This window comes from Patagioenas fasciata, chromosome 3 (assembly GCF_037038585.1).
Source record: "Patagioenas fasciata isolate bPatFas1 chromosome 3, bPatFas1.hap1, whole genome shotgun sequence".
Taxonomy (NCBI): domain Eukaryota; kingdom Metazoa; phylum Chordata; class Aves; order Columbiformes; family Columbidae; genus Patagioenas; species Patagioenas fasciata.
Window position 1 is genome coordinate 55,684,459 of NC_092522.1, and position 24,014 is coordinate 55,708,472.

At 44.2% G+C, this 24,014-nt stretch overlaps 1 protein-coding gene and 1 non-coding gene across 2 annotated transcripts; both read left to right on the forward strand.

Moving 5' to 3' along the window:
• The first annotated feature begins 893 nt into the window (after nt 1-893).
• On the forward strand, nt 894-16,847 carry STX11 (syntaxin 11). The gene is made up of 2 exons (XM_065835531.2): nt 894-958; nt 13,677-16,847. The coding sequence occupies exon 2, from the start codon at nt 13,682-13,684 to the stop codon at nt 14,546-14,548; it is 867 nt and encodes a 288-aa protein (XP_065691603.2). The 5' UTR covers nt 894-958; nt 13,677-13,681; the 3' UTR covers nt 14,549-16,847.
• Nucleotides 16,848-20,534: 3,687 nt separating this feature from the next.
• On the forward strand, nt 20,535-20,617 carry TRNAL-UAA (transfer RNA leucine (anticodon UAA)). The gene has a single exon. It is a non-coding gene; the product is annotated as a tRNA-Leu (tRNA).
• The last annotated feature ends 3,397 nt before the right edge of the window (nt 20,618-24,014 follow it).

A 24,014-nucleotide genomic window follows, 5' to 3' on the forward strand; every position in this document is an offset into this window, starting at 1 on the left:
TTCAAATGGTTAAGAAAACCAATAACTTCCTATCACAGAAAGACTTGAAGAACCTCTGTAACTCCTTGTGTGGCTTCTTTATGTGTTTGTTTGTTTGCTTTTTAAAGTTAGACTGACGGGGAAGGTGTGGTTTTGGTTTTGTTTTCCCCAGGAATGGTCAAACTTATCAAAGCCGAAGGCACCACCTAAAACTGGGCTAAATTTGACTCTCACCCTGAAGCACAGTGCCAAGTGGAGCTCCTTTGACGTCCTATTTAACTACGCAAGGCTCAAGCCAGCAGGACGGGACAGACCACGCTGCATCAAACGGGAGTGAGAGAAACACTGGGGGTCGTGCCCGTGCCCCACTCACGGCACCAGTTGGCCCCGAGTCCCTCCTCAGCCGCCCGTACGCCCCCTCGGTTTTAGGTACCTGTCCGTCCCGGGCCTCACCGCACCCCCAAACCGCCCCTCACCCCCTCGCAGCCAGGCGGCGGGGGGCGGAATTCGGAAAACCCCCGCGTCCCGACCCGACGGGGAGGCGAGGACAAGAAAGGGCAGGGGCGTCCACGAGGACGGCGGCAAAGAAACGAGTAACCTCAGCCCACCCACGCGTGCCAGCACCCACGGGGTGGACTTTCCCCCCCGCGAGGTCGTGTTGCTAGCCGAGGGCCGCCCCGAGGGGACGGAGGAGGAGAAGGAAGCCGAGGAACAGAGCACAGCGCAGTACCCCTGAGGCCGCTCCCCCATCCGCCCCTCGATGGCGGTCTTTGACACCCATCCAGGGGCGGGACGCTGCTATGCAAATCAGCCGCCTCTCGCAGCCAATAGACGGTGGAACTGAGCGGCGGGGGCGGGACGCTCCACGGGCACCAGCTCTTGCCCCGACGGCACGGACGCTGCGACGGCAGCGGCATCTCGGGGAGCAGCGCAGTCGGAGGGGAGCGGAGCGGGGCGGGGCCCGGCTGTCCTGCCCGGGGTGAGTACCTGCCGCGATGGGGGAGGACGAGACGGTGCTTTCCTCAGGGAACCGACCGGGCTGCGTTCCTTCACCTCGGGCACGTCGCCGTCGGCTCTCGGGGCAGAAGCCCAGCCCTATACCCGAGCTCCGCTCAGCATCAGCCGGGGACCCCGGGAGCCGACCCGGCCCGGAGCTGCTTCGGGACACAGGACAGCTCTGGGCCAGGCCGGGTGCTGGGCTCCGGCCTTGGCGATCAGCCCGTCCCTTCCCCTGCTGTCGGGGAGTCCCGGTGCGTGCCCGGTGCTCGGCAGTCAGCCCGGCCGGCAAGGCGGGAAGAGCCGCAGGGGTTTCGGAGCGCTTTGCAATTGGGTTTTGCGTAAGAATAAACGAAACTGCCCCGTTTGAGTCGAGAGGGGAAGTCAGAAAACCTGAGGCAGAAGGGACGGCAGGGGATGGGAAACGGGGCTTTTGGGTCCGGAGGTGCCTTAGCTGCATTCGGGTAGCTCTGGTCCCGCAAAAGGGGTGGCTGGGTTTGTCTCAGGGTTGCTTTCTATTAATAATATGATCTCCTTGTCCAGTCCTCATGGGCGTCTTTAGCTGCCTTGTTTGTCTGGCTTAACGACTATTAACATTTCATTCATAGTGCTCATATGTGGTTATGAATATGTTCATATGTGGTTCATATGTGGTTATTAATAGCACCAGAGCAGATTTTGTAGAAAACTGGGTTTATATGCAAACTATAATAGCTTTCACTCCTTTCTTGGACATCATCATGACCAGATCTAGGAGTAAGTGCAAAAGTTAGTGTTCTTTGATTGCTTCCTATTATTCAATATTAATTTCCTTTCCTGCCAAGAAAAATTAGTACTCATGTATGTCTTAGATAACTGTATGTGGCTGTGTGATACCAGGAAAGGAAATGACTAGAAGAGTAACACTGGCCTAAAATGGATATTCGCACTTCTTGTTCTTGTTCTTTAGATGGTATTTTAGGAACCATTTTATAAGTTGTCAGGGATCAAAGTGGCAATGTATGGCTTTTTAAGGCAAGAATAAAATTTGAAGGATGTTGTTTTCTTTCCAGTAGTTTTACTTGATATTTAAATATTTTTACATAGAAGTGGTGAGACCACAAGATGAGCATTTTTTTTTTACTTGAAATAGACCAAAGCTCTAACAGATAAACAGACGATAGGTTATACTTAAGAAAGGATGATTTAGATGCCCAACACCTCTGATGTCCTTTTTCTCACCTTATTTTTTTTCACTGACTGCGTTGTATGACCACTGCTCTGAAACTGGAATTGCATGTTAAATCATATGGCAAATGAATCTGGTGTTACAGCTGAGACTAGAACTGCAAGTTAGCCTCTGTTGTCATAAGAGATCTTTGTGAAGAAAATAAGCATGGTACATAAGATCTCATGAGACATTAAAATGGGGGATAATGTGATCACGGTATGTTCTGGGCACTGCAGATAAATGTAATGCTATGGAACACAACTGCATATTAAATTACAGTCTTGGAGATTTTAGGTGCAGTGGGGTTAGCCTCCATGTTTGTCACCTTTCATTATATTATAATAGTAACCAAGATCTGCTCCAAAAGGAGGAATGGTAGTTGCTACTGGTGCAGAAATAATAAGAGAGGGAAGAGAATCTGTGGGGTGAAAAGAGTCAGCCAAATTGCTCCCCAGCATGGGCAGCGAGCCTGTGCTTGCCTGTGGGAGCACGTACACTGTGATGGGGATACAGTGAGAGTGGGAGCCAAGGCACTGAACAAATCATGGAAATGCAGGGCCAGGGGGAGACATTACATAGTCCATTTGGGGCATTGTAGCAGTGCACCTAAACCAGAGCTGAGAAAGGTTTCTGTAGCCACTCTCCCTCCTCTAAGGAAGAGGGTCCCACCGTGCTCTTGCAGAGAAATTGTCCGACTTTCAGCTAGATACAGCAAGTTCAACATGGATCTCATGTGTGAAATGAATGGATCACTTTGTGTGTTTCCAGTGTCAACTGAGCATTTCTCTTTTTATAAATTCCATTTATACACTGGAGCACTGTGTCTCTCTCCCTGGTCTTCTGCATGAAAATAATGTAATTCCTTCAACTCCTCTTCCTCCAGGCTTGTATTTTCTAAACTGTTTGGAGACAGTGCCCAGTATGCTCCAACTTTGCTAGTATGATAACTGGTGCGGGATGTACTATTCTAACAGAGGCCTTACCTACACCAAACGGAGTAAAACCAGACCTTCCCATGCCATCTCTCATATAAGACTTTTTTTTTTTTTAATGGCGTTATATTGTGAACTTGCAATCTGCTATAACCCCACCAACTCTTTCCTGTTACCAAACGAGGTGTTCCCTAGTTTCTATCTGTGCAAATGATTTATTCTAAATGTACCATACCAGGCTCATATCTATTGAATTTCTTTTTCTTTTTGCTAGTGCTTCTCTTACTTGCCAAGATCATCTTAAATTTTCAACATTTCTCCGTTCCTCGACCACCAAATGCTCACATCCCCTCCCTTCCAGTTCAGTGTCACCTGGAGACTGTACAGGCTCAGGTTTTGTTCCACTCTCCAAGTTGCTAAAGGAAAACACGGCTAACCTCCAAGTGTGACAGAAACCCATCATAATGTTGGCACATTGAAAGCCAGTTCTGATGGTGAGAAGACAACTGCTGTGTCAAGTATGAAGGTGCTGGACCAGATACACTTTCCAATATCTTTTATCTGGCCTATCAATTTTTTTTGACCCTTTGACCCTGTACTACAGGGATGACAAAGCACAGTGCAGAAATTACTAAGGCAAGGCTAATTTAATCCAATAAACTAATCTCGGCACCAAATGCAGGGTTACCACTTTTATGCAGTTTTCCAAAGAACCCATTTCTGGTTGCACTTGCAGTTTGGGCTGCCCCCTTCAAGACGTGGTCCCCACGTGAGCCATCTCTGGTGAGGAATATTCCCAGGGAGCAGCAGTGCTGCTCCTGCCTAGGGCTGGCTCCTGGGAACAGGGGGAGCAGGGGAGCTCTGCATGGGTGGAGCAATGCAGTTCAGTTTATATATCTGTTTTGATAGCTTTTGCTGATTGTGTTGAGTGTCTTGATATCTCATCAAGCCTGTCACACAAAGTGTTTGGCACTTCTGATCTAGACCATATTTCTGTAGTTTATCACAGAGGCAATGGTGTAACATACCGTGCCTTCAGAAGGCTTATCATGCATGCAGCTTTTGCTTTATCTACCATGATGGTTAACACATTAATTGCCAAGATTATTCCTGACAAACTCACATTTACAAAAGCCATGAAAGTACTGAATGCTTCGCGTTTTCCTGCTATGTCTTTCCTCTGTGCTGTATTTTGTAAGTAAAAAATTACTAATTTTTGAAAGCAAGAATAAAGTGTGCTTGAACTTTGGATATGCCAAGTCAGGAACAGATTCTCTAAGTACCACTGCCAACTGTATCCCTAATTCCATCTATATGTTGTCTAAACTTCACTGGTACTTTGAATATGCCTAAAAACACCCATGGGCTCCTAAGTAGTGTAGAGTAATTGCCATAAAGTGTGCCAGCACCTGACGTCCTAGGACTGAGGCTGTGGGTATGCATGTGTGGCTCTGGAGCTTATTTCCTCACTGAAACTATTTTGGTCCAGTTACTATTGTGTAGATTTTGCAGTAGGATCCAGAACTGAGCCTTATGTGTACTGGCCCACATGAACAAATGCCAATAAAATACCCTGTATTTAGCATTAAAGAGGTTTTTTAAAGTAAAGTGTACTTGATCTCAGATTTTAACACTGTATTACAAATTCTAAATCTATGTGTGTTTTAAAAAGTAATGTTAATTTTAAAATGTCTGTAGAACATGTTTCTTCTGACTGATTATCACATGCAACCTCATATTTCTACTTGGATGCCAACATAATGTCTTAATCACTTATGAATACCACTGTGTGGTAGCAATAGTAGTTATATAAATGTGGCATGTACATAGCAATTTTGCTGAGCCAATGTGTTTCAGGGAAGCCAAGGTGATTAATTAGATAATGAATATACTCACAGCACTGTAGTGACAGCTCTGCCTGTGAGTACGTCGTTTGGTTTCCTTGCGCCATGACTCATAACAATGCCGAGGTGCAGTAATTGCCAAGAAATGCATGGATGGCTGGCTCACTGTTCACATTAGTGGCATGGTTCCGTCTTAACTATTTGCCAAGCTGGTAGAGGTACAGCTCACGCTCCCCTTGTCTCCATCCAGGCCAGTTTTACCTGAAGACCTGAGTGTTGCCCACGGCAGGAAGGACAGGCATGCTGTGGTGGGCAGCCCACAGTGCACTGTGAGTGCTGAAAAGCACTAAAGAGAGATTCATGGTGGGTTTGGTTTTCTCCCCACTTGGGTAAAATACATTGCCATTTACTCATAGTAATGGTGCTCTGCCATGCACATTAAACTAGGACAAGGGGCAATGGTTTTAAACTGAAGGAGGGGAGGTTCAGGCTAGATGTGAGGAAGAAATTTGTTACAATGATGGTGGTGAAATACTGAAACAGGTTGCCCAGAGAAGTGGTGGATGCCTCATCCTTGGAAACATTCCAGACCAGGCTGGATGGGGCTCTGAGCAACCTGATCTAGTTGAAGATGTCCCTGCTCATTGCAGGGCGGGGTGGACTAGATGGTGTTTGAAGGTCCCTTCCAACCCAAACTATTATATGAAAACTGACTGGAGTCAGTTCACAGGTCTCAAGGATTCCAAGGATTTATCAGATTTTCAATATCTGCAGTTGCTAACTATATATTCCATTGCTAGCATCTTTAGGAAAAGGAAGTTGCTAAATTTGGGGTGTGCATTAGCCTTTCCTGTTATTAACTTCCATTTGTATACAGAAGCATGCTGACTGCTGGAAAGAGTTCCCAGTTTTGGAAGGGGGTTCAAATAATGTACATGAAGACTTAACACTTCTCAGTGGACAATGTAGCGAAAATGGAGAAACTTTTTTTTGTCAATAGCCATGGTACAGGCCCCCCTCCTGCCAAACAAAACCAAATGTGGTTACAACTGCTCGTTAGTGTGACTTGTGAGAAAAATGTCAAGAGGAGATACTGAGAATCCATTTTATCATCTCTCCAGGATTGGAAATGTTTCAGTGGTGATCCACAGCTCTCCAGTGAAAATTCAGACAAATAGTAGCAGTCCACCTACAGTAGCAGTCCACCTTTATATAAAACAAAGCTGTCCTCTCCAATATGTTTACTTAGCATATGCTACTGTGTAGTAACAAGTTAAAACTTCAGATGTTTTTGTCAGTCTCATCATAAATATGTGAATAATGTGATGTGTATTATGGATGCATTTAACGCATGCCAGCAGCTTCTCCTAGTTTTAATACCAATGTCTGGAAAACCTGATAACCAGTCTGTTGAAAACACAAAGATGGTTAACCTTATTGAATACCTCTAGGAAGTCTGAGATGCACCCTAGATCCTTGAATTTATAATACGCCGGTGTATAAAAATTGGAAGTTACTTTATGTTGAAGAGATTGAATACTGGTAAAGAAACTGGGATAAGTCAAAGAAGAACCTCCAAAGCTACCAGTATTCCAGTAATTATTGCTTTATTGCCTCATTACTTTGAGACAGAGGCAACAAACTATTTGAATGTTAATTTCCATCTCATCCCCACATCTCCCCCCCAGGCCTTTCCTAGCCTTCATGATAGGAAAGGAACCACTGGAGACTTGGAGATCCTGACAACTGCAGAAATAGCTTGATAAGAATTGAGCCATCCCTACTTCTCTGAATATATCGGCTTGCAATAAATAACTTGTTCTGGTGCAAATGGAGAAGTTGACTTTTCATGCAAGCTTTTGGAAAAAAAGCTGCCCTGAGACATTTGCAACTGCACACACTTCGTACAAGGCTGACTGAAAGCATAAAGGAGGTGTTCTGCTGTACGTAGGCTTTGACTACAATAGGTAGTGTCTAATAATCTTCCGATACATTTGTGGCTTCTTGCTGGATTTCTGTAGCTTTTAGCTCGTGTTCTGTGTTGACTGATGTATTGTCAATCCTGAACACATTTTGTCTGTTTTAAAATATTATCCAATCCAAGAAACTCCAGAGAAGATAACTTCCTTTCAGTGAGGCCACGTAAAGATTTTGAGATGTTGATGTCTATCATAGCTGTTAATATTGCAGTCAATATACAGACAGGATCTTAAAACAGCTCCACTAGGCAAACTGTCCTAATCATTAGATTATGATTTTTGGTGTTTCCTTGAGCTCTTATAGATGCAAAGCAAAAAAAAAGAGGAGTGATTTGAGAAACTCAAGTCTGCTGTTCCACCAGAGGTGGACATGGTTGAGGACACAGGGAATTTTCTCTGCAAAGATGACTAGCCCTCTGCTATGAGTCAATTAGAAGCTCTTTTTGGAAAGAGCATGACCTATTGTAGAAAACAGTCTGTTTTCTAAGTTAATTTCCGTTTCCAAAACAGAAAGATACTAGAAAATGATCATTAAATCTGAGACTCCAGCTCTGAAATAAAAGGTTTCACCTGCATTTAACTCTTCTTTTACCTATTAATGACTTGCATTGTTGTGCAACAGCGTCACGCTATTTTCCTTGTAATGGAGTGTGTTTGACTCAGCCAGTCCATCTGAGTGGATTTCCATCAATACTGCATCCTCTGCAAGCAGTATGGGAAGTTACTGGAATGTGTTTGCTCACACTTGGCTATGAAGTAATTCTGCCTAGGAGCGGGTTATTTCCTAATTGTTCACTACTTGTTTCTTGGGTCACATCTATTGTGTGTCGTGCAACAAGAGCACATGTCACTCAGAGACAGGATGAGCCATGTGTGTTTGTAGTGGAGTACAGAAGAGCTTTTACCTTCTGAGGGAGAGAAGAACTTCTGACATACATTATTTTTAACTGGCTTGGTTTGAAATATCTGTTGTTCCTCAAATAGGCCATTTCAGCTGAAGTAAAATCTTCATTTTTTAAGGTCCCACTCAAGGCTGAAGACATTACTGACTAGACTTCTGGTAATCCATAAGATGGTATTAACTAGCAGCTATCTTTTGTAAATGCTGTAGAAAGCAAAACTGTACACTGGCTTCCTTCCCAGCTGCTGGTGATGAAATATGGATGCTGTAATGAACCTGCTGCTTTATTTCAGTGATGTGGATATACATAAGTTAGAGCTGAAATAAATACAGGTGTGCAACTTGTTGGTTTCTATAGAAATAACTTTTCATCCTTAAGTTATTTCTACGTGGATAACAGGCTGTAGAACATTAGCACAGCAACTGAAATATGCTACGGAGGACTCCTGTTTGTATGTATGTGGGGCTAACAGTAAGGGGTTTTATGTGTATTTACAATTTTTGATTTTTAGAGTGTATTTCCTTTGCTGTTTGAAATCTCATGCCATGCAGAGTTGTGTGGGGCTGCAGTCTTACTGCAACAAGGCAGCTTGAGTCTTTCTCATGCATCATGGGAAACATAATCATTGTGGTGATTCATACCAAGAAGTAGCATGCTAACATGAAGAGATGAATACTGACCATGTCCTCAGCTGACTGTACTTAGCAGGTGTCTGGCTTCAGAGTTGGAACCTCTGCAGTCATTACTTGGCCTGTATTTCCTGTGTGTGAGCATGTGTTTGGGTGTACACACCATGATGGACAGCAGAAAGAACTTGATTTTTACAAGGATAGGTGCATCTAGCTCAAAAATATTAATGCAAACATGGAAATACATCGTCCAGTTTGAGTATATACAGTATTTTAAAAGAAAAATGTGACAGCTAATCTGTTAAAACACATACTCTTAGAATTAATGTAGTTATACTCTTGGGGCTGTTACTCCAGAGTAGTTGGTATCTTAATATTCTAATGTGTGAGATGTATCTTAAATAAACCTGTGCAAGCAGTTGAATATATATAGCACTCATGTTCAAATCAGCAAACTTTTGACCTAAGGCTGAGCAATAGAACAATTTAGATGGGACCTTTGGAGGCCATCAAATCCAGCCCCATTCAAAACAGACAAAGGTATATCAGGTTGCCGAGAGGCATGTCCAGTCAAGTTATGAAGATCTTCAAGGATGCAGACTCCAAAACTTCTCTGGGCACCTCTTCCAGTGTTTCTGAAAGCTTTTGTGGTTTTTGCTTGTTTGTTTGGATTTGTTTGTTTGGATTTGTTTGCATGTTTGTTCTATTTGTTTTTGTTTTTTTCCCCTTCTACTATCTAACTAGCTTTTCCCTTGTTTTCACTTGGGTCTGTTGCCTCTTGTGCTGTTGCTGTACATCTCCATGAAGGGTCTACCCTTGCATTACTCAGTTGGTGACAGCAACAAGATCTCCCTTGAGCTTCCCATTTTCCAGGCCAAACATCTCCTGCTCTCTCAGCTTCTCCTCATATGTCAGGTGCTCCAGCTTCCCTGACTGTCTTGCTGGCCTCCCCTGGACTCACCCCAGTGTGTCCATGTCTTTGTGCTGGGGAGCTCCAGCACCAACACACCCGTCCAGATGTGGATTCTCAGGTGTCAGATGGGAGGAATCACTTCGACCACTCCAGCTCAGGATGCTGTTGGCCTCCTTTGCCACAAGGGCTCATTGCTGACTCACATTCCACTTGATGTCCATCAGCACCCCAAGGTCCTTTTCGCAGAGCTGCTTTCTAACCAGGGATACCAACTCCTGCTGTTGCACCAGGCCCTATATTAAGGGAGATATTGCTGCTCATTCTAAAGAACAAGTGCTGAGGCTAGGCCTAACAACTAGTAATATACTATGTATTAATGTACTGCTGTTTAATTACAAACAATGCTATCAACATGTAAGTAGATGCAAACTTTCCAGAGTAACAACAGCATCTAAAAAATGCTGTTTTCTAAATACTGATCTGTTAGGCTGAAATTTTTCACATTGCTTTCCCCCCTGCTCTCCTGTGCTTGTTTGTCCATTTATTCCAGCTCTTCAGTGTCAGTTCTGTCCCTGACACTATCAAAGGAATGCTTGGAAGTTATTGTCCTCTCTTGGGAAGATCTGGTTCCCCTTTCTTTGAAATGGGAATTCGAAATGGGAAAAGACCTCTGTGGTGGTGCTGCATTCGGGCCTGCTGTTTTCCTTCTGTAAAACTCCTAAAATTTGACCAGATTGTAAGTTTTTCAAAGCAGCAGTCTGCAAATGCCCCAAATAATTTTGCTGTGTTTCTTGAGCAAAAGGTGCTCAAGAAAGCTGAAGTCTAAACATTTTCTTGGCCCTCACAGATCTCTTTGGCCAAATATTGCAAATGCTAATCTACAGAGTAATTGAGCATGCTCTGGCATAAAGCTGAATGGTGTTCTCTGCAATTTGTGGTGTTTGTGGATGAATATCATGCTGAATTACAGGCAGAATGTCATTCTCCTCCTGTTCTCTGTCCTGGCCAGGCACTGTATGTAAATAAGGAAGAACATTTTGCAACTGTGAAGAAGTGGGAAGCGGGCTGGGTGTTGCACTTCAGAAACAGAGACAAAAAGACAGGTCTCAGGGAGAATGAAAAACTATGTCAACAAGTCCCTGATTTTGCAGGATTCTGAAGTCAGGCTTGAAAAGATGCCATCCATTTATTAGGACAAATGTGTGACCCTTTTAGCCGTGGAGCCATTACCCTGACAGCTACAGGTTTTCAGTGCAGAGTTAAAAGAACCTAATGTTGACCCCCTTGGATGTAAGTTTGGTTGGTAGTTTCAAATAATGTAGGCTTTTAGAATTAAGCACACGGAAACTGGGAAATCCCAGGTTGAAGATTGTCAGTGCAATTGTTAATTTGATGTCCCTGTTCACATTTAGAACTGGATTCTGCTGGATCTACTGGATCACAGAGATTGTGCATATCATTGGAGATGATCTTGTCGCAAGCAGCCTTGATCCATGTGTTCATTCACTGATGTCCAGCTTGTTACTTCATGATCTTACTTGGTAAATTGCCCAGGGCTTGAAGCAGTGACCAAAGTCAGAAGGAGCTGACTCCTGACTATATCTGGTACAAAGACCAGTGCTTCATATGTCCCAAGTGGGCATCATAACTCATAAAGAGTGGCAGTGTTGTCCTTAATCACTCTGGGCTGAAACTGTGGGTGGGGCTGTTAGATCTGCCCTCCATCAAAATACACGTACGAATTTATGGAGCTTTCCAGGGATTTATTTCACAAGAGAAAACTCTGAGGAAATTAACAGTAGTAACACAGTAAATGAGATATCTGTCCATGAACTGAATGATGAATATGAAATTTTACATTGTACGATGTTGTTTAGCACATACGGACTGTGGGCAGAAACATGGTGGAAGTGATATGACAGAGGCTAGTATTCAATTGCGTGATCTTCCTGTGTGTAGGCAACATTGTGGGGCAATCTGAGGCCACACTTGACAGCTCCTTACTCTTGTTTTAATGCTTGATGTTTTAACCTTTTGTGTTGTATTAAAAAATTTAGCAATATTTTATAGAGATGTTGCAGAAGTAGTATATACATGAACTTATTACAGCATTAGTATTTTAATGTTGTGAATGACTGTGTATTTGCTTCTCCATTGCTTCCTATTTCTATTTTATCCAACACCTTAAAATAGATGTGAGTGAGAAAGACAAATTCCAGGTTACTCTTTCGAGCATAAGGGGAAGGAAGGGTAGACCTATTCCTACAAAATTATGAGTTTATTACACGGGAGCTCTTACTCAGTGTGGTTTTCTAATCATGTTTTCTTTGTCAAGCATAAAAAATAAAGTGTAATTATTGTTGAGTCAGTTGTCAGTCTGCTCTCTGTGGAAGGCTGATGAAATTTAGTTTTTCTCATGTTCACGGCATGGTAAACACAGAGGCAACATAGTCCTGCACGCACAATTTAGTTTACACAAATGGCACCTTGCTGCTGTGGATTGTCATTTTAAAGTCATAAAATGACTTGGCTATGCAGTTCTAAAGCAAATTGAACCTGACTCTTAAGGTACACCGCACATTTTTTTGTTTTTCTTTTAGATGGGAATTTTTCACCTTGATGTTGTGACATGAGTTGAAAGTTTTGATTTTATTTTTGCTGAGGGAGGAGGTGGAAAACCTGTAATTTCCTAAAGCTTTCTCAGTATGATTGAGTTGAATCTATGTGGCTTATGTTTTAAATTCAAACAATTGTCATACCTGTGTAGATTCCTGGATGAAAGCTCTTCTCTCAGGATATTAATGGAATTTCATGCTTTACATTGCTTGTAAAACAATTAGTTGAAGTTGAAATTAACTTTTTTTTTTTTACTTCAATGTAAATGTGATCCTAATCAGGGCACTTCTCAATACCAGTGTATATGCCCAATGAGCTGTACGAGCCCAAGAGGCTGTGTCTGTGATGTGATCTTTCCCATCTCCTCCCTAAAATCTTATACACATCCAACAACCCCATAAAAAGGAATATAAACTTGTAGTTTTAATTCACATTACATCTCGGCCTGTTATGACGCGTAGATACACGTGCAACTTCTTAACCTGGGAATAACTGATGATCCAATGAAGGGATGTGTCATTCACGGTGGATAGCATGTTTGTAAATGCTGTGAAGATACTTTAATATCTGGAAAACCCAAAATGAATGCTCCAGACACAGAGATCTAGAGATGTCCTTCTTGGTGCTGCTGTGTAACTTGGTTCTTATTCTTATTAATTTAAATTAGGTCATGGGATGTACAGCTTTTGTGACTGGAAATTTTCAGCTTCCTGCTTGCTGTCACACTTGGTGCAGGGTTCTTGCTGAAGCTTTCAGATTTCACTTTCTGCAAAGACATAGGTCTAGAGTTTCAAGTAAACAACATACTTAAAGAAGACTTATGTTTTGTTACCACATAACTGGTCTGTACAGATTACGCATTCTGTGGCTTTTTAATGAAATTTGTAGTTAAGTACATCTGAGGCAAACACATAGAAAAGAGATCCTGATGTCACCATCATACCAAATAGAAGGGTTGGATGGATGGTTTTACTTACAAAATGCTACTATTGCTGTGTTGTTTTGTTTGATGCTTGGTACACTGTGGTAGCATCTAGAGACACTAAACTTGCCTTTCCTATTAATTTTTTTTAATCCTATCTTGATACTTTCCACACCATTTCTTGAAACTTTTCTTTCCTAACTGTATTGGTAAATACCATTTCTGTGCCTGAGAGGCTTCCTACTCTTCTTCCAGGAAAAGCAAGCTTAGAGTAACAGAGGACCTGTGACATTTGAGGCAGTTGATGTAATGAAGGGTCAAGATCTAGAGATTTCTCTAGTGAGCAGCTGTGGGAAGCATTCATTTATTAACACGTCTACACATACTTCCTATCATTTGCTCAAGAGTTTGTTTTTTTTTCTCCAAATGAAAGACTGGCATTTTTTAGGGGGTGGAGATTGTCGTATTATTATTTTGGATTTGTCTTCAGGGTTTTTGTCTTCTCTCTTGCACTTTTTTAGTTTCTAAGCTTTGTAGTTTCTAGAAGAGTGTTCTAGCACCAGAGCTTTGGACCTGAGATGTATTACTGTATATAAAAATACCATGAACAAATTTTAAAACTGGTATTTTGCGTTATCTTTGATGCAATTATGGTATCTATGAGTAGTTATAACTATGATGTAGTTATTAGTTCCTTGTAAACCAGTATTTTATTTACTTTAAACTTCTTTACTCCTGTTCCTCTGTTTTACAGGCAGGATGAAAGACCGGCTGAACGAGCTGCGGGAATGTGCCAGGTTACACAACCAACATTTTTCTGGTAGTGAAGATGATGAAAATTCACCCCAGGATCTTCTCCTTTACGAGACTGATTATGCCTTGGAAATTCTTCATAAAGACATACAGAACATCCGGACAGAAAATGACCACCTAAAAGAGGATGTCAAGCGGCTCAGAAAGCAGAACAGACGCTTCCTCACTTCCATGCGCCGTCTTAGCAGCATCAAACGAGATACTAATTGTATTGCCAGAGACATCAAGGCCCGTGGAGAAAACATCCACAGGAAACTCCAGATAATGAGAGATTTCAGCGAAGATGCAATAACAAAATACGGGGCAATGTCTATCATTGCCAGGGTAGCAAAGAACCACTATGTTGACCTCATGCACGCCTTCCAGAAAGCGATGTTTGAATACAATGCAGCAGAGATGGACCAGCGGGAGAACTGCAAGATTCGAATTCAGCGGCAGCTAGAGATCATGGGCAAGGATGTTTCTGGCAACCAGATTGAGGAGATGATTGAGCAAGGCAAGTGGGACGTCTTCTCTGAGAATCTCTTGTCAGATGTTAAGGGGGCTCGCTCAGCCTTGAATGAGATAGAGACACGTCATAAGGAACTGGTGAAGTTAGAAGGCCGCATTAAGGAAATTCACGAGCTCTTTCTGCAGGTGGCACTGCTAGTGGAGGAACAGGCGGACACCTTCGATGTCATTGAGATAAACATGCAAAATGTTGAGGACTATGTAGGAGAAGCTAAAGACCAAGTGAAAAAAGCTTTGGAATACAGAAGAAAACACCCCCTGAGAACAATCCTCTGCTGCTGCATATCCTGTTTCAGAAGGTGACTATCCCACTGAAGCAACCACAGACTGACTCAAATTGTCTTCAAAATGGAGCATTCTTTCCAGTGACTTTTCTGTAATGACAGCCCCTAGAAGTGGGAGGACTGTTTTGCAGTTGTCTTATTCATTGCCTTTTTCCTAAATGTATTGAAGGCTGCTCTATTTGAGAGTTCCTACAAATGTTGATAAAGCTATTTTTAATCTATTTCTAATTGAAATGTACTCTGTTGCTGTAACTGGAGTTGCAAGAAGATCTCTGCAATGATACTTGTTTCAGATAGACAGGAAAGAGGAATGAATGATGGGCTGATAACTCAGCCTAGGGAAGATGAGAAATTTCAAGAAGTGACTTTATTCTTACTTGTCAAAGTGACGCTGCAGGTGGTGCAGACTTACCGCCTGAGGTGGCACAACACACCACAGAATCTGGAGGTTTCAGTTTTAACTCGTTTGGAGCCTGCTTGATGCAAATACTTGCACAGATTTTTGTTCTGTTCATTTGACAAAATACTGAGCTTGTTAGCAGGAGCAGGGCACAGAACTAGTTTCTATTTCAGCTTGGTTTCCATCTGTCACGAATCTTAACAGAAGTAATTGCACCTTAAATGATAATATGCATATTTTGCTCTGTTTGTGTGCAAGTGATTGATTGCTTTTCTCCGTTTTGAGTACCCACAACTTTATCAATGTGGGTAGAAGCACTGCAACACCAAGGCAGTTGGCTTTTAGCTTCAGCTACTCTCTGTACTTTTAATTTCAAAACTGCCATGCTTTTATGCTTCTAATACATTTTTCTGCCAATTAATACTTCAGACAGAAAAGATGCACTCAGTAGCCTTCTGCAGAAACAGCAATAAAAAGACAACAATTATGGGGTAAAGAAAGCATTTTAGGGTGTCTTGTGCTGGCACATACACACAAGCAGTTTTAGTGGACGGATTATTCTCAATAGATTTTTATTTTTTTATAAGTATTGATTTAATATGGATTTTTAATATCTATTTTAAATAACATGAAGGATTAAATTTATTAATTCTATTTTGCCAGTGTATAAAAACTAAGGCTTTTCTCCCATTATTAGGAAATATCCCCCTGGGAAAGAAAATAGACATATTTCTTCAGTACACCCGAAGAAGAAAGAAAACAACATTTTAATGTCATTTCAGTGCTCTTTTCAAGCTTAAAAATAATCTCTCCTTTTGTGGAAGGAGAGTCTGCCCGCAATAGGCTTAGAATATGAAGAAGGAGCCCTGGAAACCTCTGGGTATTGTCAGTGAAGCATGTATTGATAAGGTCTGGGGAGCAATTACAGCTCCTGCTTCTGAAGGTTTGCCATCTATAATATTTCTAAGTGGCTTCCTGATACACTGTGATCTATTGCTATCCTTTGAATTAATGCAGGACACTTTTTCAGACATCAGTGACTTTTTTTTAAAAAGCTGATCCTATTTGTACCTATTTTAATAAATATATTTAAGCATTTCAAATATTTTGCATGTGGGAGTGTTTCTCGGGCGGTGTGCATAGCCATCTTCCCGAATCAATCACAGCAAGACATTTCCCTTCTGACCTTTTGCACACTAATTTTATATGTGAAAAAACACCTGTACATTTCTTACTATTTTATATCAGGGATGTCAAGCTCATTTTCACCAGGGACCACATCAGCCTCACAGTCCTAAAATTACATTTGGCCCTTTAAAGGCAACCACAAGGTTGATGTGGCCCCTGGTGAAAATTAGTTCGACACTCCTGATTTACATTGTCATAAAAACCAGCAAAATAAATTCAACTTCCAAGCTTTCATATCCTAGTGGGACATGCTTCTTGGCCAGACAGGTTTTTCCCACACAAACAGAAGCTAAATGGAGAACTCGTCTCAGAAACTGAGTGTCTCTTACACTGAAGCACGTCTGTGATAGCGTGGAAGAGTGAGGAGTACTGATCTTCTAAAGTAGAAGATATTTTGATATTCAGTGATGTCCTGATGCTGTCAGTATTATGCTTGGCTAGGGACCTCTGCAACAACTCAATGTTCAACTCTGCAACAACCCAATGTTCAAACTTGAAACAGGAGGAGGGCGTTGAGCTGGCACCATGAATACTGCTTTGGTGCGACTAAAGAAAACAAAGTCATTTATTTGATAGGTACTGCCATTCAAGCCAATGGAACCGTGCATTTATAGAGAAATACCCTAGACCTCTGAGGGCCAACATGTGGGCATAAATCAATGAATAATAAAATATGTATTTCATTTTGTCTGCATATTCTTAGCACTCACCAATGCTTTTGATAAAAATGTGTACGTATTTTTTTGGTTGGATTATTTTTTGCCCATATGTCTGTCTACAAATGGAATAAAAGATTTAATAAGAAAAACTGAAAGTGCAGAGTCTTGTACATTGAATTAGCAGCTCTGAATAGTTTCTTGCGTTGTCAAAGTCTAGTTTAAAAGGTGCTGGACTAAACTGCCAATTGGTGAAAGGAGGTTAAACAAAGCCTAAAAAAAAGTCCTCCTAATATTTCTTCACCCAGTAAATCAAAAGTGTTGCATATTGAGATAGACTTACCATATTTTTTCCTATCAAAAGCATGAAAAATGAGTTTCATACATTCTAAGATGATTCTCTACTTCAAGACAAAAATCAAACTTATTCTGGCAGTTCTGATAAATCTTCTTGATTTCATTAGTAGATATACAAACCTTATATTCATATTTTAAGTCTGATCTGAGGCAGAGGGAAAGAGAGTGAAAGCATGAAGTAAAAGTAATCATAGACTTTCTCTCTTGACTAAAGGCTGTTGCCACAAAGAAGAAACAGAGAATTATTGAAACGCTAGTTTAAGATCCTTTTTTAAGCCACATTGTGAATTAGAGGCGCTTAAAAATTACTTCCTGGAACTGAAGAGATCATTCTCTTCCTTGCAAACATGTGTTCATTGCTTAATACGGGGGGGGGTTTCTATCCTTTAGTTGTGTAAGAACTCAAATTTTGCCATCCTGTGAACTTGCCTAGTCACAGTTAAACAGACTTTTGAAAAAGCTTGATGAAAAAGCTGCAAAGACTCATGCCACACAGGATGCGTGGAAGAAGGTGATAAAAGTAGCTTGATGATATGTTAGCATGCTAACAACAGAAGCCGCAGAATGGACATCTTCATGCTTGTGAAGGAAGGCTGCCTTTTCATTCTGAAAGACAACAGGACTCCTATGGAGTTGCACGTGGCATATTCTGTTGATTGGGGTTTTTTTTCCCTTTCTGTGATGTGGCAAACCCAGTAGTTGGGTTTGAGGAGGAAGTAGTTAAAATGTGAGAGGGACTGCTCTAGCTGTTAGGGTTACTGTTACTTTGGTTTTGTCTCCTACTTAAAGCAGCTTCAAAAAACAAAAACAAAACAAAAAAACAAACAACTATGAATCTCAGCTCTTTCTCAGGTGGAGAAAGGAGAAGCGACAACCAGGCATACCTTGCTCCTTAAATGTAAAAGAGCATTGCATAAATATTAACCAGCAAAAGTCTCCTGTTACAAAATATAATGCTTAGTATATATTGCTGAAATTTTTTGATATATGTGTGAGTCTCCATTTCATCTTATGGGATTTTTGTTGGTGGTGGTTTTTTTGAAACATGGGTTTAATTTTGGAGAAATGGCAGTGGAACAATTACTACCTCAATGCACGAGACCCAGACTATGGACACACTTGGACAATTAAGCAGGTAACTCTCTGGCACGAGTCTTGGGAAAAACTTCTTGACATGAAAGTATAGCTCTTAGTTTAAGACCCAGATATTTTTTTTTTTAAGAGGAGAAAACCTGAGGATGAACTGAGTAGCTAAGCCAAACTGCTGCTTCTCTAACCTAAGGAGGCCAATCTACATTAAGAATGTTTTGAATGCAGGGTCCACATTGTATTTTATAATTTCTTGAAAAACAAACAAACAAACAAAGTTCTCTAAAATTCTGAACCAGGAGATATTTGGAATGGATTTGAGAAAGAGCTACACATGGTTGGTTTTCTGCCTCTAGAAACGTATCACAGATATGATGAGTGCAGGAAACACTATCACTTATTAGCTGCTGTTTGTGGTGATTACAGTTCATTTCCAAAGCAATGTGATTTTCACATGAAGCCATGCTACTTGTTTCTCTAATATGTAGGAAGGCAGCAGCAGATCTATCTTCTTCCACATTTCTAGTATATTATACAGTGTTTTCGTAATAGTTGAGCTGAAGCCAGAACAGTTCCTGGAAGATAGTTTCACCGTCATACCTTACCTTACAGTGCATTCACTATTGGGGGCGCAAAGTCTTAACACGAAAAGGTAACATTTTACTCTGTTTCTCAGAAATTATGTTAGATGTGAATAGAGAAGGAGAAAACCACCTCATGGCATTTTGCCACTCAACGCCTCTGCTGAAAGCACAACCCTGCTGAACAGGGAGCAATGCTAGCTACGGTACGATGCCCATTTCAAGCAAATGATACAGCGTGCTAAGTTTCAAAGAGTTGTTCTTTTATTCATGGGCTCCAGCATGTAAATAAAATAAAGGAAAAAGACCATGTAAGTTTCACATCTGTTCTTCATGTATATCAAATGTTAACAATCTGCTCTTATTGTGTGTGAGAAGTATTTTCCTTCACGAGCATATCTAGTGTATTGGGGGATCCCCGAGTGCTAACAACTGAAGAGGTTGGGCACCATGTGCACTGGCCAGTTTGAAGCCCAGACCCCTTGCAGGGGGGCACCTACAGCCAGGGTGTCTAACAGCCACACAGGGTATCTCCTCCTGCTAGCGGGGAAGCAGATGGGCTCTGCCTACCTCCTCCAGTTTGCTGGAGGCTGACTCAGTCCAGCACTCCCAGCCTGTGCCCCACCAAACACTTGTCTCTCACCCCTTGGGTGCAGGCTCAAAGGTGGCCAAATTTGGCGAGGTGCAGGATGTCCATTTTCTCTTCTGGCAAATGGACAGCAAAGGCGGAAAGAGTGGGAGCCAGGGGGCACGGAGCGGGGGAAGGCTGGTGTTGGGGTGCTGCCCCGTTCCCCTCTGATGGGGGAAGAAGCGGGAGATGGCAGTGCAGACGCTAATGGGGGGATTGCAACAGGCGCTTCCATAGACCAGGTCTGCAGTGCCAACTGGCAATAAATCTTTGCTCTGCAATATATTTCTTCTAATTAAACATAATTGATAGATTTTGGCTGTGTTGGGTTTGTTGTGCCTTCTCTGTGTATGTACCAGGAAACACTTGGACGGGAATAGGTAAAATGTCAGTATGTAACACGGGTTTCCCCAAGAGCAGCTGTCAGCTGATATTTCACCACGCAGCATCGCCTTTGCGCCGGGAGGGGAGCAGGGACTTAGAGACAAAAGCGCAGAGTTGTTTCACTTTTTGATGGCCCGAGTCTCACCGGCACAACTTCCCTACAGCCCTCTCACTGCCCCGACGAACCACACCGGCAGCGCGGCCCTCCCCGCCCGCCTCGCTTCACCGCGGCCTCGAACCCGCACTCAATGACCGCGGTCTGCAGGGGACCGGCCTCCCACCCCGCGTCCCCGAGCCGGTCGGGCCCCTCGCCCCCACCGCCGCCCGCGCTCCCCTCTCAGGGGCGGGCCCGCGCACCTCCCCCGCCCTCCCCCCCCGCTTCCGCTCCGGCCCTGGCGCCCGCCGGCAGCAAGGCGGTGGGGCTGGGCTGGGCCGCCGCCGCCCGGCCCGGGGAGGGCGAGGGGCGCGGGCCGCAGACCGGGGCAGGGTTCCCCGCTGGGCCGGGCCGGGCCTGGCTCTGCCCGCCGCCTCCCGCTGCCGCCAAGAGAGGCCGCCCGTGGGCGCCGCGCTGTGCACTTTGCGCTCTCTCGCGCTGGAAATAAAAACAGGAGGTTACAGCGCGGCGGGGGAGGGGGCGCCCGGTGCCGGCTCGGGGGTCGCGGGGGCCAGGTGGGAGCTTGGCCTTATATGTAGGAGCGTCTGGGAGGGGTGTTTGTATCTGCACCAGGATGGCCGAGTGGTTAAGGCGTTGGACTTAAGATCCAATGGACGTATGTCCGCGTGGGTTCGAACCCCACTCCTGGTAAGTCACGTTTTTTTTCCGGAGCCCCAAAATATCGTCGCGGAGGGCAAGACCGGCGACACCGCAGCGATCTGAAGCCGACGGGAGGCAGCAAGGGGCGAGGAGCGGCACTGGAGCGGGCGGCGGCCCGCACCCCTACCTGCGGGGCAGCCGCGCCGCTCTGCCGGCGCTTGGCGCTGTGTCGGCAGCAGCCAGCGAGGGCGGCGTGACGCGGCTCAGGCTGAAGCGGGCCTGTCCGCCCGCCGGGCCGGCTCTGCTTTAAACACCGTAACTTCGGCGCAAAGTTGATTTCACAACTTAATTTTGCAGGCCATTTAAATAGATACACGTCTATAAAATAAATTTTTTTAAAAGCGTGGCTTTTTCAGGCCTGTCGGGCCTGAGCCTCGGTGGGCGCTGCGGGTGTCACAGAGGAGGTGACAAGCTCGGCACTGGCAGGGCAACGGGGCCGCGGGCAGGGGGTGACAGCCGCCCCCGGGGCACTGGGCACAGCCCTCCGGCCCTGCCGTGCGGTGAAGGCCCGGGGGGCCGGGCCGCAGCCCGGGGAAGCACAGCCGGGGTGAGGCCCGTGCCCGTGGCAGCGGGTGTCAGTGGGACAAGGTGCCGCCTTTCGCTTTTCGTTACTGTGGTTCACGCTGTTTCTCCACAGAAGTGCTGGACAAGGGAAATGCACCCAGTCTAACGGTGCCTAAAATCGTATCCCAAATTATTCTCTGAAGGCACATCCACTCCGTTTGGTAGGAGGCGTTGGGACCATCACTGTGGGGGCCTGTGGCACATTGCAGGAGGTTACCCCTCCAGCTTCATCCACCCCAGGTGGTGATTTTATCTCTAAAGCGTGATTTAGGTAATTTGTGTAATTTTTTTTTTTATTTTTCAAGTTCCATGCCCTTGTAATACTTCGAAGGGTGCGTGACAACCTCTTACAGCACTTTTAGAACGTGAAAGTGAGGGTAAGTACTGTATGCGTTAGTGTATGGGATGAGGGCATGAAGGATGTCTGTGGTGTCAAGGCTGCTGAGGTGTGCCTGGCCGACCATGGAGGGTGGAGGGAAGGTGACCCTGCTTCTGGGGGTACGGTCCCTAGTGCTGGCCATGCCCTGAACTGTGCCAGGTGTTCAGCTAAAAGTTAAGTGAAACGAACAAGCAGGATTTTCAGACTAACCTCAGGGCTTGGTTTTATTTAGCAGGACAAAGGTAGCAGTTGTTGTAGATGTTCCAGTGTTTCATTTGCTATAGCATGGTTTTGTTGTTGGTTTGTTTGTTTTGAAAGGGTAGTATCCTGTTCTAGTATATTGAAAGTGTGGTAAGTACAAATCAAGTGGAGATTGACACATTTTAAAATATTAGTTTTTGCCAGAGCATCCTGGTCTAATTCTAACACAGGTAAATATAGTTGTTTTAGCCATGGTAACGGCTGGACTGGGGCTGGCGGTGAGTGAGGGAGCAGCTGTGGGGTGGCTTTGGCTGAGGCCCGTGGGGGTGGGTGAAGGTGTCAGGGTGCGAGGAGTCTGCATGAAGGGAGCCTGCTTGCAGGTGGCTGTGAGGAAAGAAAGGGCTGTTGGTGGAGGGGCTGTGTCGGGAGGGGGTGTGTGGGCTGCTGGGGTGGGTCTCCTCTGAGACCCCTCATGGAGATTGGATATGAGGCAAAGTTTCTTCACCCAGAGGGTGTTGGAGCACTGGAACAGGCTCCCCAGGGGGGTGTCACGGCCGCAAGCCTGATAGTGTTCAAGAAGACGCCGTGCCATGCCGTGCCATCCCGCACAGCTCAGAGGCCAAATCCAGAGAGCCCAACGGTGGAGCCTCAGTGTGGCGGGGGCGTGGTCGCAGGGCAGGGGGTGTGGCAGGCGCAGAGCCGCAGGGCAGTAGCAGCAGGGCAGTAGCAGCAGCACTGGCCGTGGCCACAGGACAGAGCTTGACGGCAGGGGCAGGGCCACAGGGCCGGGCTTTGCGGCAGGCTTGGGGCCACAGCAGGTACAGGGTTATGGGGAAAGGAGTGGAACCAAAGGCCAGGGCTATCGGGCAGGACCACAGGGCTAGCCATCCCAGTCTTTTCTGAAAGATACTAAAGGGATTGGTTCTTTTCAGCCTCTTGTGAAGAGGTGACAACCCCACTCCAACATGGGACACTCTGCACCCTTTCACCCACTTCCTCCCTTTAGCCCCAGGTACCATCATGTTCCCATCAATACTGAGCACATGAGAAGGTCAAGAAAGCCCCCCCAAAAAGAACTTCTAAGATTCTGGACCACATCACAGCAATCACACTGAAAGAAGGAGCAACAACACTTGGTCACAGGCTTTAGTCAGGGGATTTAATGAGAAATGACATCCCATGCAGGAACGCTCATACAGTTCAAGGCCTTGGGCCAGATCGTGTTCTTCCCTCTCTTCTTCCGTTCCATCCACGGATGCCCCCTTGCCATCTCTTCTTTCCAAAGTCTCCTCCCATTCTGAAGCTGATCACCACTCCAGCACTCGCCAGCAGTTGGAAACTCTCTTCCAGGCTCTTCTTTTCCAAGCCGTGAGCCTCAGTGGAGAGATTCCAGTGCCTCAGCAGACAGATCTCAGTGCAGATCTTGCTCAGCTTCCAACTGCTAGGCAGTTTGTACAAAAATAAGTGCAGTGTTGGGCTGTGAATTTTCAACTATTACCACTAGGCTCAAACACATCTTTGTTCATCCAAATACAAACCATTACAACCAACACAGTTCGGCCAACCAGGAGCAACTTTGTTTATTTCTGTAGAGTAAAAATCCAGGGATTGAACCAGCTCTTGCAAAGTATTTTCTGCAGAGTATTTTGGCAGAGTTTCTGTGTGTTACACGTCCCACTGTGTGTTTAGACCCCCGCTAGCAAGATGCAAAAGCACATTCTAGGACACTGCGGTACAATTCCTGATTTTATTGTGAAACATGGATAGATTTAGGACAGGTTAAGAACTTTTGTATTACCATAATGAAGAAAGCACCAGTTCTGATGGAGAACACATAGATTGCAATATTTAGCGAAATGGTCATTGTACACTTTGCTGTATTTGATACCTAGAGAACCTGGTAGGTGGCTCTGTTAAAGAGACCTTTCCCTTCCAATCAAACAGGATAGTCTTACAGTAGTTATATCCTACTGCACTACATACTTAGCAGTACTCATTACATCCATCGAGTTTTGCTGAAAAATAAAATGGAATTGTAACAAATCCCTGATGCGAGATTCTTTAAGCACCTGCAGGAAAACATCCATGTGAACAGCAATACACGATACGGTACACTTTAAATAATAGACAAGACAAATCCTATACCTTTTGGACAATATACTGAACAGCTTTAGGCTGACGCTAATAAACACAATCGGAACCATAATGCACACTTTCTTGATTTAAGACGCTCAGAATTAAGCC